Source organism: Passer montanus, unplaced genomic scaffold, assembly GCF_014805655.1.
Source record: "Passer montanus isolate IOZ18808 unplaced genomic scaffold, ASM1480565v1 scaffold346, whole genome shotgun sequence".
Taxonomy (NCBI): Eukaryota; Metazoa; Chordata; class Aves; order Passeriformes; family Passeridae; genus Passer; species Passer montanus.
Window position 1 is genome coordinate 20,962 of NW_024368219.1, and position 15,737 is coordinate 36,698.

General features: G+C 59.6%; 1 protein-coding gene across 1 annotated transcript in view; it reads left to right on the forward strand.

Moving 5' to 3' along the window:
• Positions 1–12,178, forward strand: part of POLR2A (RNA polymerase II subunit A) — a gene marked incomplete at its 5' end in the record, with an annotated part of 33,100 nt that extends 20,922 nt beyond the window's left edge. Inside the window, 12 exons of the mRNA XM_039715746.1 lie at positions 655–879; positions 2,516–2,762; positions 3,286–3,386; positions 3,476–3,580; positions 3,907–4,089; positions 5,406–5,609; positions 6,048–6,234; positions 7,035–7,148; positions 8,204–8,353; positions 9,590–9,904; positions 9,948–10,422; positions 10,696–12,178. Of these exons, the coding sequence (XP_039571680.1) occupies positions 655–879; positions 2,516–2,762; positions 3,286–3,386; positions 3,476–3,580; positions 3,907–4,089; positions 5,406–5,609; positions 6,048–6,234; positions 7,035–7,148; positions 8,204–8,353; positions 9,590–9,904; positions 9,948–10,422; positions 10,696–11,062 (2,673 nt within the window). The remainder of the gene's footprint in view (positions 1–654; positions 880–2,515; positions 2,763–3,285; positions 3,387–3,475; positions 3,581–3,906; positions 4,090–5,405; positions 5,610–6,047; positions 6,235–7,034; positions 7,149–8,203; positions 8,354–9,589; positions 9,905–9,947; positions 10,423–10,695) is intronic.
• Between the last annotated feature and the right edge of the window lie 3,559 nt (positions 12,179–15,737).

Genomic DNA, 15,737 nt, shown 5'->3' on the forward strand with positions numbered 1-15,737 from the left:
GGTTTGGGGTCAGGATTTGGGGTCAGGGTTTGGGGTTTGGGGTCAGCCTTCGACTGGCTGCTGGGCGAGATCGAGTCCAAGTTCAACCAGGCCATCGTGAGTGTGGGATTTGGGGTCATCCTCGGGGGTTTGGGGTCAGGATTTGGGGTCAGGGTTTGGGGTTTGGGGTCAGGGTTTGGGGTCAGCCTTGGACTGGCTGCTGGGCGAGATCGAGTCCAAGTTCAACCAGGCCATCGTGAGCACGGGGTTTGGGGTCATCCTTGGGGTTTGTGACACACTGCTGTCCCCATGTCCCCTCAGGCCCACCCTGGTGAGATGGTTTGGGGTCACTTTGGGGTTTGGTGACCCCACTGTGACACTGCTGTGACACTGCTGTCCCGCTGTGACACTGCTGTCCCCGTGTCCCCTCAGGGCCACCCCGGGGAGATGGTTGGGGGTCACTTTGGGGTTGTGACACTGCTGTGACACACTGCTGTCCCCGTGTCCCCTCAGGGCCACCCCGGGGAGATGGTTGGGGGTCACTTTGGGGTTGTGACACTGCTGTGACACACTGCTGTCCCCGTGTCCCCTCAGGCCCACCCCGGGGAGATGGTTTGGGGTCACTTTGGGGTTTGGTGACCCCGCTGTGACACTGCTGTCCCCGTGTCCCCTCAGGCCCACCCCGGGGAGATGGTGGGCGCGCTGGCCGCGCAGTCCCTGGGCGAGCCGGCCACGCAGATGACCCTCAACACCTTCCACTACGCGGGGGTGTCGGCCAAGAACGTCACCCTGGGCGTGCCCCGCCTCAAGGAGCTCATCAACATCTCCAAGAAGCCCAAGACGCCGTCGCTCACCGTGTTCCTGCTGGGCCAGAGCGCCCGCGACGCCGAGCGCGCCAAGGTGGCACCTGGGGACACGCTGGGGACACGGCTGGGGGGGTCTGCTGGTGGTGGCCCCGTGGGTTTGTGTCCTCACAGCCCTGTGGTGGCTCTGTGGGTTTGTGTCACCTCTGTGTCCCCTCATCCCTGTGGTGGCTCCATGACTTCATGTCCCTGTGGTGGCCTTGTGCCTTTGTCACTTCCTTGTCCCCACGGCTCTGTGGTGGCTCCATGGCTTCATGTCCCCGTGGTGGCCCTGCGGTTTTGTGTCCCCATGGTGGCCCTGTGGGTTTGTGTGACCTCCTTGTCCCCACAGCCCTGTGGTGGCTCCATGGCTTTGTGTCCCTGTGATGGCCCTGTGGCTTTGTCACCTCTGTGTCCCCACAGCTTCGTGGTGGCTCCATGGCTTCGTGTCCCCATGGTGGCCCTGTGGATTTGTGTGCCCTCTGTGTCCCCATGTTCTTCTATGTTCCCATGTCCCTGTCCCCTCAGGACATCCGGTGCCACCTGGAGCACACCACACCCAATGTCCCCTGACTGTCCCCAATGTCCCCATGTCATCTGACTGTCCCCAGTGTCCCCTGACTGTCCCCACTGTCCCCAGGACATCCTGTGCCGCCTGGAGCACACCACACCCAATGTCCTTCTGTCCTCTCCATGTCCCCATGTGCTCCATGTCCCCAATGTCCCCTGACTGTCCCCAGTGTCCCCAGTGTCCCCTGACTGTCCCCATGTCCCCAACGTCCCCAGGACATCCTGTGCCGCCTGGAGCACACCACACCCAATGTCCCCAATGTCCCCTGACTGTCCCCAATGTCCCCATGTCCCCAGGACATCCTGTGCCCCTGTGGTGGCTCCATGGCTTTGTGTCCCTGTGATGGCCCTGTGGCTTTGTGTCACCTCTTGTGTCCCCTCAGCCCCATGGTGGTTCCATAGCTTCATGTCCCCGTGGTGGCCCTGTGGCTTTGTGTCCCCTCTGTGCCCCAATGTTCTTCTATGTTCCCATGTCCATGTTCCCTCAGGACATCCTGTGCCACCTGGAACACCACACTCAGTGTCCCCAATGTCCCCATGTCTTCTGATTGTTCGTAGTGTCCCCAGTGTCCCCTGACTGTCCCCATGTCCCCTGACTGTCCCCAGGACATCCTGTGCCCCCTGGAGCACACCACACCCAATGTCCCCAATGTCCCCTGACTGTCCCCATGTCCCCTGATTGTCCCCAGGACATCCTGTGCCGCCTGGAGCACACCACACCCAATGTCCTTCTGTCCTCTCCATGTCCCCAATGTCCCCATGTGCTCCATGTCCCCAACGTCCCCAGGACATCCTATGCCGCCTGGAGCACACCACACCCAATGTCCCCTGACTGTCCCCAGTGTCCCCAGTGTCCCCTGACTGTCCCCATGTCCCCAGGACATCCTGTGCCGCCTGGAGCACACCGCCCCCAATGTCCCCAATGTCCCCTGACTGTCCCCAATGTCCCCATGTCCCCAGGACATCCTGTGCCGCCTGGAGCACACCACACCCAATGTCCCCAATGTCCCCTGACTGTCCCCAATGTCCCCATGTCCCCAGGACATCCTGTGCCCCCTGGAGCACACCACACCCAATGTCCCCAGTGTCCCCTGACTGTCCCCATGTCCCCTGACTGTCCCCAGGACATCCTGTGCCGCCTGGAGCACACCACGCTGCGCAAGGTGACGGCCAACACCGCCATCTACTACGACCCCAACCCTCAGAGCACGGTGGTGGCCGAGGACCAGGAGTGGGTCAACGTCTACTACGAGATGCCCGACTTCGACGTCAGCCGCATCTCGCCGTGGCTGCTGCGCGTCGAGCTGGACCGCAAGCACATGACCGACCGCAAGCTGACCATGGAGCAGATCGCCGAGAAGATCAACGCCGGTGGGCGCGCCGGGCACGGGGCCCGGGGGGGTTTGGGGGGGGTTTGGAGGACCTGGAGGGGGTTTGGGGTGACCTGGATGAGCTTTGAGGGTGTCTGAGGAGGTTTTGGGGGGCTTGAAGGGGGTTTGAGGTGACTTGGATAAGCTTTGAGGGCATCTGAGCTGCTTTTGAGGGGGCTGAAGGGGGTTTGGGGTGACCCGGATGAGGGTTGAAGGTGTCTGAGCAGCTTTTGAGGGGCCTGAGGGGGGTTTGAGGTGACCTGGATGAGCTTTGAAGGCATCTGAGGAGGTTTTGGGGAACCTGAAGGGGGTTTGAGGTGACGTGGATGAGTTTTGAAGGCATCTGAGAATCTTTTTAAGGGTCTTGGGTGACCCTTGAAGGCATCTGAGGGCTCTTTAAGAAGTTCTGGGTGAGCCTGGAGGAGCTTTGGGGGTTCCTGGCAGATCTTTGAGGACACCCTGGAAGTCCCTTGGGTGCCGTGACCTTGGAGGTGACCCTGTCCCCACCCCGTGTCCCCTCCCAGGCTTTGGTGACGACCTCAACTGCATCTTCAACGACGACAACGCCGAGAAGCTGGTGCTGCGCATCCGCATCATGAACAGCGACGAGAACAAGATGCAGGAGGTGGGCGGGGACCTGGGGACACCTCAGGGGACACCTCAGGGGACACCCGCGATGGCCTGGGCGTCACCTGTCCCCTGCCATGTCCCCAGGAGGAGGAGGTGGTGGACAAGATGGACGACGACGTCTTCCTGCGCTGCATCGAGTCCAACATGCTGACGGACATGACCCTGCAGGGCATCGAGCAGATCAGCAAGGTGGGGACACCTGGGGGGGCTTGGGGACACCCGGGGGGGCTTGGGGACACCTGGAGGGGTCCATGAAGGGATGGAAGGTCTTCAGAGATACCTGGAGAGCTCCATGGTGACCTTTAGAAGGTTCCAGGAGACCTTTAGAAGATCCAGGATGGTCCCTGTGGCCACCTGAGGAGGTCTTTGGGTACCACCAGGTGCTCGGGGGGTTCAAGATCTCCAGGTAGATCTTGAGGAGCACCAGGAGTTCTCCATGGAGACTTTCAGGAGGTTCTAAAAGACCTTTAGAAGATGTGGGACAGCCATGGTGACACCTGTCCCCACCTGCCCAGGTGTACATGCACCTGCCGCAGACGGACAACAAGAAGAAGATCATCATCACCGAGGACGGGGAGTTCAAGGCTCTCCAGGAGTGGATCCTGGAGACCGACGGCGTCAGCCTCATGCGGGTGCTGAGCGAGAAGGACGTGGACCCCGTGCGCACCACCTCCAACGACATCGTGGAGATCTTCACCGTGAGTCACCTGGGGACACACCTGGGGGTCAGGGACATACCTGGGGGCTCCATGGTGGAGATCTTCACCGTGAGTCACCTGGGGACACACCTGGGGGTGAGGGACACACACCTGGGCTGGGGTTTGGGGGACATCATGGTCCTCATGGCGCACCACCTCCAACGACATCGTGAAGATCTTCAGCGTGAGTCACCTGGGCTGAGGACACACCTGGGCTGGGGTTTGAGGGACATCTGGGTCCTCATGGTGGAGATCTTCACCATGAGTCACCTGGGGACACCTGGGGACACACCTGGGGGTGAGGGACACACACCTGGGGGCTCCATGGTGGACATGGTCCTTGTGAGTCACCTGGGGACACACCTGGGCTGGGGTTTGGGGGACATCATGGTCCTCATGGCGCACCACCTCCAACGACATCGTGGAGATCTTCACCATGAGTCACCTGGGCTGAGGACACACCTGGGCTGGGGTTTGAGGGACATCATGGTCCTCATGGCGCACCACCTCCAACGACATCGTGGAGATCTTCACCATGAGTCACCTGGGCTGAGGACACACCTGGGCTGGGGCTTGAGGGACATCATGGTCCTCATGGCGCACCACCTCCAACGACATCGTGGAGATCTTCACCATGAGTCACCTGGGCTGGGGACACACATGGATCTCTGGATTTCAGGAATTTCCAACCCCCAGATTTGGGATTTCCCATCCCCTGAATTTTGGGATTTCCCACCTCCTGGATTTTGGAGCTTGTGGATCTCTGGATTTTGGGAATTCCTACCTCCCAGATTTTGGGATTCCCACCTCCTGAATTTTGGGACTCCTGGATCCTTGGATTTTGGGATTTCCCACCCCCTGAATTTTGGGATTCCCACCTCCCGGATTTTGGGACTCGTGGATCCTTGGATTTTGGGATTTCCCACCCCCTGGATTTTGGGATTCCCACCTCCCGGATTTTGGGACTCGTGGATCCTTGGATTTTGGGATTTCCCACCCCCTGCACCCCCCCGGATTTTGGGATTTGTGGATCCCTGGATTTTGAGATTTCCCACGCTGTGGATTTGGGAATTCCCAACCCCTGGATTTTGGGATTTGTGGATCCCTGGATTTTGGGATTTCCCACCCCCTGGATTTTGGGATTCCTGGATCCCTGGATTTCGGGAATTTCCAACCCCCTGATTTGGGATTTCCCATCCCGTGAAATTTGGGAATTCCCAACCTCCTGGATTTTGGGACTCCTGGATCCCTGGATTTTGGGATTTCCCACCCCCTGGAATTTTGGGATTCCCACCTCCCGGCTTTCGGGACCGCAGGTTCTGGGGATCGAGGCGGTGCGGAAGGCGCTGGAGCGGGAGCTCTACCACGTCATCTCCTTCGACGGCTCCTACGTCAACTACCGGCACCTGGCGCTGCTGTGCGACACCATGACCTCGCGGGGCCACCTGATGGCCATCACCCGGCATGGCGTCAACCGCCAGGACACCGGGCCCCTCATGAAGTGCTCCTTCGAGGAGACAGTGCGGGAACGGGATCAGGAACAGGGTTTGGGAATGGGGGATTGGGGTGGGAGTGGGGTTTTGGGAACTGCCAGGACACCGGGCCCCTCATGAAGTGCTCCTTCGAGGAGACGGTGCGGGGACAGGATCAGGAACGGGGTTTGGGAACAGGAATGGGGGTGGGAGTGGAGTGGGAACAGGAATTGGGGGTGGGAATCAGATGGGAACAGGGTTTGGGGTAGGAATGGGGCTGGGAATGAGAATGGGAATTGGGGGCTGGGAATGGGGTAGGAATGGAGTTGGAGAAGAGAGATTTGGGGGTGGGAATGGGAATTGGGGAATGGGGTTTGGGGGTTTGGGGGCTGGGAATGGGGCATTCTGTGGACATTTTACAGGATTTGGGGTTCAAGAAGGACATTTAAAAGTTGAAGCTGATTTTGGGGTGTTCCCCCCACTCAGGTCGACGTCCTGATGGAGGCAGCTGCCCACGGGGAGAGCGACCCCATGAAGGGCGTGTCCGAGAACATCATGCTGGGCCAGCTGGCCCCGGCCGGCACCGGCTGCTTCGATCTCCTGCTGGACGCCGAGAAGTGCAAGCACGGCATGGAGATCCCCAGCGCCCTGCCCGGCCTCGGCGTCGGCGGCCGTGAGTCCCCGAAACCCTGGGGACACCCCCAGAACCCTGGGGACACCCCCTGGGAAAATTGGGACACCCTTGGAATGGTGGCCGTGTTCCTCCAGGAGCAGCTGGGGACACCCCAAAGGTGGTGGCACAAAGACCTTCAAGGTCGTGGTGCTCATTGGCCGGTTCTGGGTGTCCCATGGCAAGAGGGGACAGCCGCAGATTTTGGGGTCCATGCAGATTTTGGGGTGCACCAGGACTGGATCCTACAAGGGAGGAGTTGGGGACACCCCAAGGGTGGTGGTGACACAAAGATCTCTGATGTCACGCTGGCCACCGCCATCTCTCAGCTCTGGTCACCTGGTGTCACCATCCCCCAGATGGTGACCTCCAAGTTTTGGGGTCACCCCAGATTTTGGGATCCCCCAGATGTTAATGTCCTTCAGATTTTGGTGTCCCACAGATTTTGGGGTTCCTCAGATGTTGGTGTTCTCCCAATGGTGATGTCCCCCAAATTTTGGGGTTTCTCATATGTTGATGTCCCCCAGATTTTGGGGTCCCCCACATGTTGGTGTCCCCCAGATTTTAGTGTTCCCCAGATGTTGATGTCCCCCAGATTTTGGTGTCACCCCCAGATTTTGGGGTCCCTCGGATGTTAATGTATTTCAGATTTTAGGGTTCTACCAAATTTTGATGTCCCCCAAGATGTTGATGTCTCCCAGATTTTGGTGTCTCCCAGATTTTGATGTCCCCCACATGTTGATATCCCCGTATTTTGGGGTGCCCCCGTTTTTGGGGTGCCCCTGACCCCACTCTCTCCGCAGCCACCGGGATGTTCTTCGGCTCGGCCCCCAGCCCCATGGGGGGGATGTCCCCAGCCATGACCCCCTGGAACCAGGGGGCCACCCCGGCCTACGGCGCCTGGTCCCCCAGCGTGGGTGCGTGGGGCACTGGGAGGGACTGGGATGGACTGGGATGGACTGGGTGGGACGGGGAGGAACTGGGAGGGACTGGGAGGGGCGTTTGAAGGGGTCTGGGGTAAAGTGGGGGTCACTGCGATGGCTGTGGGGGGAGTTTGGGGATGTTGAGGGGTCTCGCAGACCCCCTTTTCCCCCACAGGGAGCGGGATGGGGCCAGGTTGTGTTTGGGGGTGGTTTTGGGGTCCTGGGCTGGTTTTGGGGTGCCCCAGACCCCCTTTTTCCCCCACAGGCAGTGGCATGGCCCTGGACGGGGCCAGGTTGTGTTTGGGGGTGGTTTTGGGGTCTCAGGCTGGTTTTGGGGTTCTGGGTTGTATTTCGGGGTTGTTTTGGGGTCCCAGGTTGTGTTTGGGGCTGGTTTTGGCGTCCTGGTCTGGTTTTGGGGTACCCCTGACCCCTTTTCCCCCACAGGCAGTGGCATGACTCTGGGCGGGGCCGGGTTGAGTTTGGGGCTGGTTTTGGGGTCTCAGGTTGTGTTTTGGGGTTCCTGGGCTGGTTTTGCACTGCGATGGCTGTGGGGGGAGTTTGGGGATGTTGAGGGGTCTCGCAGACCCCCTTTTCCCCCACAGGGAGCAGGATGGGGCCAGGTTGTGTTTGGGGGTGGTTTTGGGGTCCTGGGCTGGATTTGGGGCTGGTTTTGGGGTCCCAGGTTGTGTTTGGGTGTGGTTTTGGGGTCCTGGGCTGGTTTTGGGGTGCCCCAGACCCCCTTTTTCCCCCACAGGCAGTGGCATGACCCTGGACGGGGCCAGGTTGTGTTTGGGGCTGGTTTTGGCGTCCTGGTCTGGTTTTGGGGTACCCCTGACCCCTTTTCCCCCACAGGCAGTGGCATGACTCTGGGCGGGGCCGGGTTGAGTTTGGGGCTGGTTTTGGGGTGCCCCTGACCCCTTTTCCCCCACAGGCAGCGGCATGACCCTGGACGGGGCCGGGTTGTGTTTGGGGCTGGTTTTGGGGTCTCAGGTTGTGTTTTGGGGTCCTGGTCTGGTTTTGGGGTGCCCCTGACCCCTTTTCCCCCACAGGCAGCGGCATGACCCCGGGCGGGGCCGGGTTCTCCCCCAGCGCCGCCTCCGACGCCTCCGGGTTCAGCCCCGGCTACTCCCCGGCCTGGTCACCCACGCCCGGCTCGCCGGGGTCACCTGGCCCCTCCAGCCCCTACATCCCCTCCCCCGGTGAGTACAGCCCCAAAAACACCCCAGAATAACTTAAAATAACCCAAAATACCCTGTGACACCTAACAACACCCCAAAACACACTGAAACACCCTAAAATATCCCAGAAATACCTGTAAGACACCATGCAACCTCCAACAACACCCAGAACACACTAAAACACCCTGAACACCCCAAAATACCCTGAAATACCCTTAAAATAACCCAAAATACCCATGAAACACCCTGTAACACCTAACAACACCCCAAAACATACTGAAACACCCTGTAACACCCTAAAATATCCCAGAAATACCTGTAAGACACCATGCAACCTCCAACAACACCCAGAACATACTGAAACACCCTGAACACCCTGAAATACCCTTAAAATAACTCAAAATACCCATGAAACACCCTGTAACACCTAACAACACCCCAAAACACCCTGTAACACCCCAAAACACCCTAAAATACCTCTAAAATAACCCAAAGCACCCACAAAGCACGCTGTAACCTGTAACAATACCCTAAACACCCTGTAACACCCTAGAATACCCCATAAATAACCCAAAACACCCGCAGAGCACCCTGTAACCACTAACAACACCCCAAAACACACTGAAACACCCCGAACACCCTGTAACACCCTAAAATACCCCTCAAAGAACCTGAAATACTTACAGTTCACCCTGTAACACCCTAAACCACCCCAAAAATAACAGAAAATAACCCAAAATTCCAAGAGAGCACCATGGAACCTGTAACAACACCCTAAACACCCTGTAACACCCTAAAATAATCTCAAATAGTGCAAAACACCCTAAACACCCTGTAACCACTAACAACACCCCATAACACCCCCTCACTGAGCCCCACAACACGTGAACAACACCCCAAAGGGACTCCCAACACCTGAACAACATCTCAAAGGGAACCCCAACACCCCCACAACACCCCAACACTACCAACAGCTCCACAATACCTGAACAACACCCCAAAGAGACCACCAACAGCCCTACAACACCTGAACAACACCTCAAAGGGATTTACAACCCTCTACAACACCCCAACACCACCTCAAAGGGACCCCCAACACCTCCAACAGCCGAACAACACCTCAAAGAGACCCCCAACACCCCAACAACAACAACAGCCCCACAACACCCAAACAACACCTCAAAGGGCCTCGCGACCCTCTACCACACCCCATCCACCCCCCCAACACGCTCCTGACCCCGTGTTCCCTCTCCGCAGGTGGGGCCATGTCCCCCAGCTACAGCCCGACGTCCCCCGCCTACGAGCCGCGGTCGCCGGGGGGCTACACCCCACAGAGCCCCAGCTACAGCCCGACGTCACCCAGTTACAGCCCCACCTCCCCCAGTTACAGCCCCACCTCACCCAACTACAGCCCAACCTCGCCCAGTTACAGCCCCACCTCTCCCAGTTACAGCCCGACCTCGCCCAGTTACAGCCCGACTTCTCCCAGTTACAGCCCCACGTCCCCGAGCTACAGCCCGACCTCCCCCAGTTACAGCCCCACCTCGCCCAGCTACAGCCCGACGTCGCCCAGTTACAGCCCGACGTCTCCCAGTTACAGCCCCACCTCGCCCAGTTTACAGCCCGACCTCGCCCAGTTACAGCCCGACTTCTCCCAGTTACAGCCCCACGTCCCCGAGCTACAGCCCGACCTCCCCCAGTTACAGCCCCACCTCGCCCAGCTACAGCCCGACGTCGCCCAGTTACAGCCCGACGTCTCCCAGTTACAGCCCCACCTCGCCCAGTTACAGCCCCACCTCGCCGAGCTACAGCCCCACCTCTCCCAGTTACAGCCCGACGTCTCCCAGTTACAGCCCCGCCTCGCCCAGTTACAGCCCCTCCTCGCCGAGCTACAGCCCGACCTCTCCCAGTTACAGCCCGACGTCTCCCAGTTACAGCCCCGCCTCGCCCAGTTACAGCCCCTCCTCGCCGAGCTACAGCCCGACCTCTCCCAGTTACAGCCCGACGTCTCCCAGTTACAGCCCCGCCTCGCCCAGTTACAGCCCCTCCTCGCCGAGCTACAGCCCGACCTCTCCCAGTTACAGCCCGACGTCTCCCAGTTACAGCCCCGCCTCGCCCAGTTACAGCCCCTCCTCGCCGAGCTACAGCCCGACCTCTCCCAGTTACAGCCCGACGTCTCCCAGTTACAGCCCCGCCTCGCCCAGTTACAGCCCCACCTCTCCCAGTTACAGCCCCACCAGCCCCAACTACACCCCGACCTCGCCCAACTACAGCCCCACCTCTCCCAGTTACAGCCCGTCCAGCCCCCGCTACACCCCGCAGTCGCCCACCTACACCCCCAGCAGCCCCAGCTACAGCCCCAGCAGCCCCAGCTACAGCCCCACGTCCCCCAAGTACACCCCGACCAGCCCCAGCTACAGCCCCAGCTCCCCCGAGTACACCCCGACCTCGCCCAAGTACAGCCCCACGTCCCCCAAGTACAGCCCCACCTCGCCCACCTACAGCCCCACCTCGCCCGTCTACACCCCGACGTCGCCCAAGTACAGCCCCACCTCGCCCACCTACAGCCCCACGTCGCCCAAGTACAGCCCCACGTCACCCACCTACAGCCCCACGTCGCCCAAGGGCTCCACGTACAGCCCCACGTCCCCCGGCTACAGCCCCACGTCGCCCACCTACAGCCTCACCAGCCCGGCCATCAGCCCCGACGACAGCGACGACGACAACTGAGGGTCAGCCTGCGGGGACGGGGGTGGCACCCCCCGAAAACCCCCTCAGGCCGTGGGGGTGACCCCCAGATCCATGTGGGAATGGGGGTGTTGTTTCACCTCAAAAACCCCACATGGATATGGGGTCGGGGTTGTTGTCACCCCAAAAACCTCACATGGATACGGGGACGGGGTTGTTGTCACCCCCAAACCCCACAGGCCGTGGGGGTGACCCCAAAATCGATTTGGGGATGCGGTGGTTGTCACCCCCCAAACCCCCACGTGGATACGGGGTTGGGGGTGTCACCCCCTGAACCCCCAAATTCTGATGGGGTCGAGGTTGTTGTCACCCCAAAACCCCACAGGCTGTGGGGGTGACCCCAAAACTTACACATGAACGACATTGTCACCCTGAAATGGGGTTGGGGTTGGCACCCCCCCAAAACTCTAAACAGTCGTGGGGGTGACACCCGAATTTCCATGGAAATGGGGTTGTCAAGCCCTAAACCCACAGGCGTTGAGGGTGACCCCAATTCCCAACGGTGACGGGGTTGTCACCCCCAAATGGAAATGGGATCGGGGTGGTCACCCCCAAACCCCAAGTTCCGGTGGCGACGGGGCTGTTGTCACCCCCCAGGCCCCCACAGACTGTTGGGGTGACCCTGAAATTGGGGTGACACCAAAGGGTGGTGATGGCTAAATTTGGGGTCACCCCTAAATTGGGGTCACCCCTGGAATTTGAGAGACCCTCGAGATTGAGGGGGAGCCCCTGAATTGAACTGGACCCCAAAATTCAGAGGGGGCAACCCCCAAACTGGGGCTGACCCCTAAACTGGGGGGGGAACCCTAAATTGGGGTGAAACCCTTAAATTGGGGGAGACCCCTAAATTGGGGTGACACCCTTAAATTGGGGGAGACCCCTAAATTGGGGTGAAACCCTTAAATTGAGGGAACCCCTAAATTGGGGTGACACCCTTAAATTGGGGGGTTGATCCCCAAACCAGGCTCTGACCCTTGAATTTGGGGTGACCCCCAAGTCGAGGGTGACCCCCCCCAGTTCAGAAGTGACCCCCAGTCCAGGGGTGGGGGAGGGGCAGGTGTGGGGACCCCCCCCGATTTTGGGGGGTCTGGTGGGGAGGTTCGTTAATGAGGATGGGGAGGGGGGTGGGGGAGGGGGCGCTCGTTGGTGGCGGTTTTGGGGGTTCGGGGGAGGGGTCCTTTGCCCCTCCCCCACCCCCCTTTATTTTGCTGTTTTCACTTTTGGGGTTGTTGGGGGGGAGGGGAAGCGAATTTTGGGGGATTTCAGATTTTTTGGGGGGAAGTTAATAAAAGTTTTACTGATTTTCACCTGTGGCTGTTTTTGGGGGGGAGGGGACACCCCAAAACTCCTCATTTGGGGACACCTGGACACAGCTGGACACCTGTGGTGGCCCCGAGGAACTTGAGGGGGATGTGGAGGAACATCAGGGTGGGCTTGGGTGGGTCATGGAAGAGCATCGTGGTGGCCGTGGTTGGGTTGTGGTGGCCATGGTTGAGTGGTGGTGGCCATGGCTGGGTTATAGTGGTCATGGTTGTGTCATGGTGGCCATGGATGGGTCATGGCGGCCATGGTTGGGTGGTGGTGGCCATGATTGTGTCATGGTGGCCATGGTTGGGTCACGGTGGCCATGGTTGGGTGGTGGTGGCCATGGTTGGGTCACGGTGGCCATGGTTGGGTCATGGTGGCCATGATTGTGTCATGGGTTATGGTGGCCATGATTGGGTCACGGTGGCCATGGTTGGGTGGTGGTGGCCATGGTTGGATCATGGTGGCCATGGTTGGGTCACGGTGGCCATGGTTGGATCATGGTGGCCATGGTTGGGTCATGGCGGCCATGGCTGTTTTATGGTGGCCATGGTTGGGTCATGGTGGCCGTGGTTGGATCATGGTGGCTGTGGTTGGGTCACGATGGCCATGATTGGGTCTTGGTGGCCATGGTTGGGTGGTGGTGGCCATGGTTGGGTCACGGTGGCCATGGTTGGGTGGTGGTGGCCATGGTTGTGTCATGGTGGCCATGGTTGGGTCATGGTGGCCGTGGCTGTTTTATGGTGGCCATGATTGGGTCACGGTGGCCATGGTTGGGTGGTGGTGGCCATGGTTGGGTCACGGTGGCCATGGTTGGGTGGTGGTGGCCATGGTTGGGTCACGGTGGCCATGGTTGGGTCATGGTGGCCATGATTGTGTCATGGTGACCATGGTTGGATCATGGCGGCCATGGGTGGGTGGTGGTGGCCATGATTGTGTCATGGTGGCCATGGTTGTGTCATGGTGGCCATGGTTGGGTCATGGTGGCCATGGATGGGTCACGGTGGCCATGGTTGGGTCATGGTGGCCATGATTGGGTCACGGTGGCCATGGTTGTGGGGGGGAGGGGACACCCCAGAACTCCTCATTTGGGGACACCTGGACACAGCTGGACACCTGTGGTGGATGTGGAGGAACTTTAGGGTCGGCATGGGTGGGTCATGGAAGAACACCGTGGTGGCCATGGTTGGATGGTGGTGGCCATGGTTGAGTGGTGGTGGCCATGGCTGGGTTATAGTGGTCATGGTTGTGTCATGGTGGCCATGGATGGGTCATGGCGGCCATGGTTGGGTGGTGGTGGCCATGATTGTGTCATGGTGGCCATGGTTGGGTCACGGTGGCCATGGTTGGGTGGTGGTGGCCATGATTGTGTCATGGTGGCCATGGTTGTGTCATGGTGGCCATGGTTGGGTCATGGTGGCCATGGATGGGTCACGGTGGCCATGGTTGGGTCATGGTGGCCATGATTGGGTCACGGTGGCCATGGTTGGGTTGTCGTGGCCATGATTGTGTCATGGTGACCATGGTTGGATCATGGCGGCCATGGTTGGGTGGTGGTGGCCATGATTGTGTCATGGTGGCCATGGTTGGGTCACGGTGGCCATGGTTGGGTCATGGTGGCCATGATTGTGTCATGGTGACCATGGTTGGATCATGGCGGCCATGGTTGGGTGGTGGTGGCCATGATTGTGTCATGGTGGCCATGGTTGGGTCACGGTGGCCATGGTTGGGTCATGGTGGCCATGATTGTGTCATGGTGACCATGGTTGGATCATGGCGGCCATGGTTGGGTGGTGGTGGCCATGATTGTGTCATGGTGGCCATGGTTGGGTCACGGTGGCCATGGTTGGGTCATGGTGGCCATGATTGTGTCATGGTGACCATGGTTGGATCATGGCGGCCATGGTTGGGTGGTGGTGGCCATGATTGTGTCATGGTGGCCATGGTTGGGTCACGGTGGCCATGGTTGGGTCATGGTGGCCATGATTGTGTCATGGTGACCATGGTTGGATCATGGCGGCCATGGTTGGGTGGTGGTGGCCATGATTGTGTCATGGTGGCCATGGTTGGGTCACGGTGGCCATGGTTGGGTCATGGTGGCCATGATTGTGTCATGGTGACCATGGTTGGATCATGGCGGCCATGGTTGGGTGGTGGTGGCCATGATTGTGTCATGGTGGCCATGGTTGGGTCACGGTGGCCATGGTTGGGTCATGGTGGCCATGATTGTGTCATGGTGACCATGGTTGGATCATGGCGGCCATGGTTGGGTGGTGGTGGCCATGATTGTGTCATGGTGGCCATGGTTGGGTCACGGTGGCCATGGTTGGGTCATGGTGGCCATGATTGTGTCATGGTGACCATGGTTGGATCATGGCGGCCATGGTTGGGTGGTGGTGGCCATGATTGTGTCATGGTGGCCATGGTTGGGTCACGGTGGCCATGGTTGGGTCATGGTGGCCATGATTGTGTCATGGTGACCATGGTTGGATCATGGCGGCCATGGTTGGGTGGTGGTGGCCATGATTGTGTCATGGTGGCCATGGTTGGGTCACGGTGGCCATGGTTGGGTCATGGTGGCCATGATTGTGTCATGGTGACCATGGTTGGATCATGGCGGCCATGGTTGGGTGGTGGTGGCCATGATTGTGTCATGGTGGCCATGGTTGTGTCATGGTGGCCATGGTTGGGTCATGGTGGCCATGGATGGGTCACGGTGGCCATGGTTGGGTCATGGTGGCCATGATTGGGTCACGGTGGCCATGGTTGGGTCACGGTGGCCATGGTTGGATCATGGTGGCCATGGTTGGGTCACGGTGGCCATGGTTGGATCATGGTGGCCATGGTTGGGTCATGGCGGCCATGGCTGGTTTATGGTGGCCCTGGGTGGGGCGATGATTGGGTCACGGTGGCCATGGTTGGGTGGTGGTGGCCATGGTTGTGTCATGGTGGCCATGGTTGGGTCACGGTGGCCATGGCTGTTTTATGGTGGCCATGGCTGTGTCACCCCTTGGCTTCTCCCCCCCCATGGTTGGGTCATGGTGGCCGTGGTTGGGTCGTGATGGCCATGGTTGGGTGGTGGTGGCCATGGTTGTGCCATGGTGGCCATGGTTGGGTCACGGTGGCCATGGCTGTTTTATGGTGGCCATGGCTGTGTCACCCCTTGGCTGCTCCCCACCCACTCCAGGAGTCCTTTTAGGGACCCCCCCAAACCCCCCGGTGACATTTTGGGGTGCCCTGTGTCACTCTGTCCCCCCCGGTGACATTTTGGGGTGCCCTGTGTCACTCTGTCCCCCCGGGTGACATTTTGGGGTGCCCTGTCTCACTCTGTCCCCCCCGGTGACATTTTTGG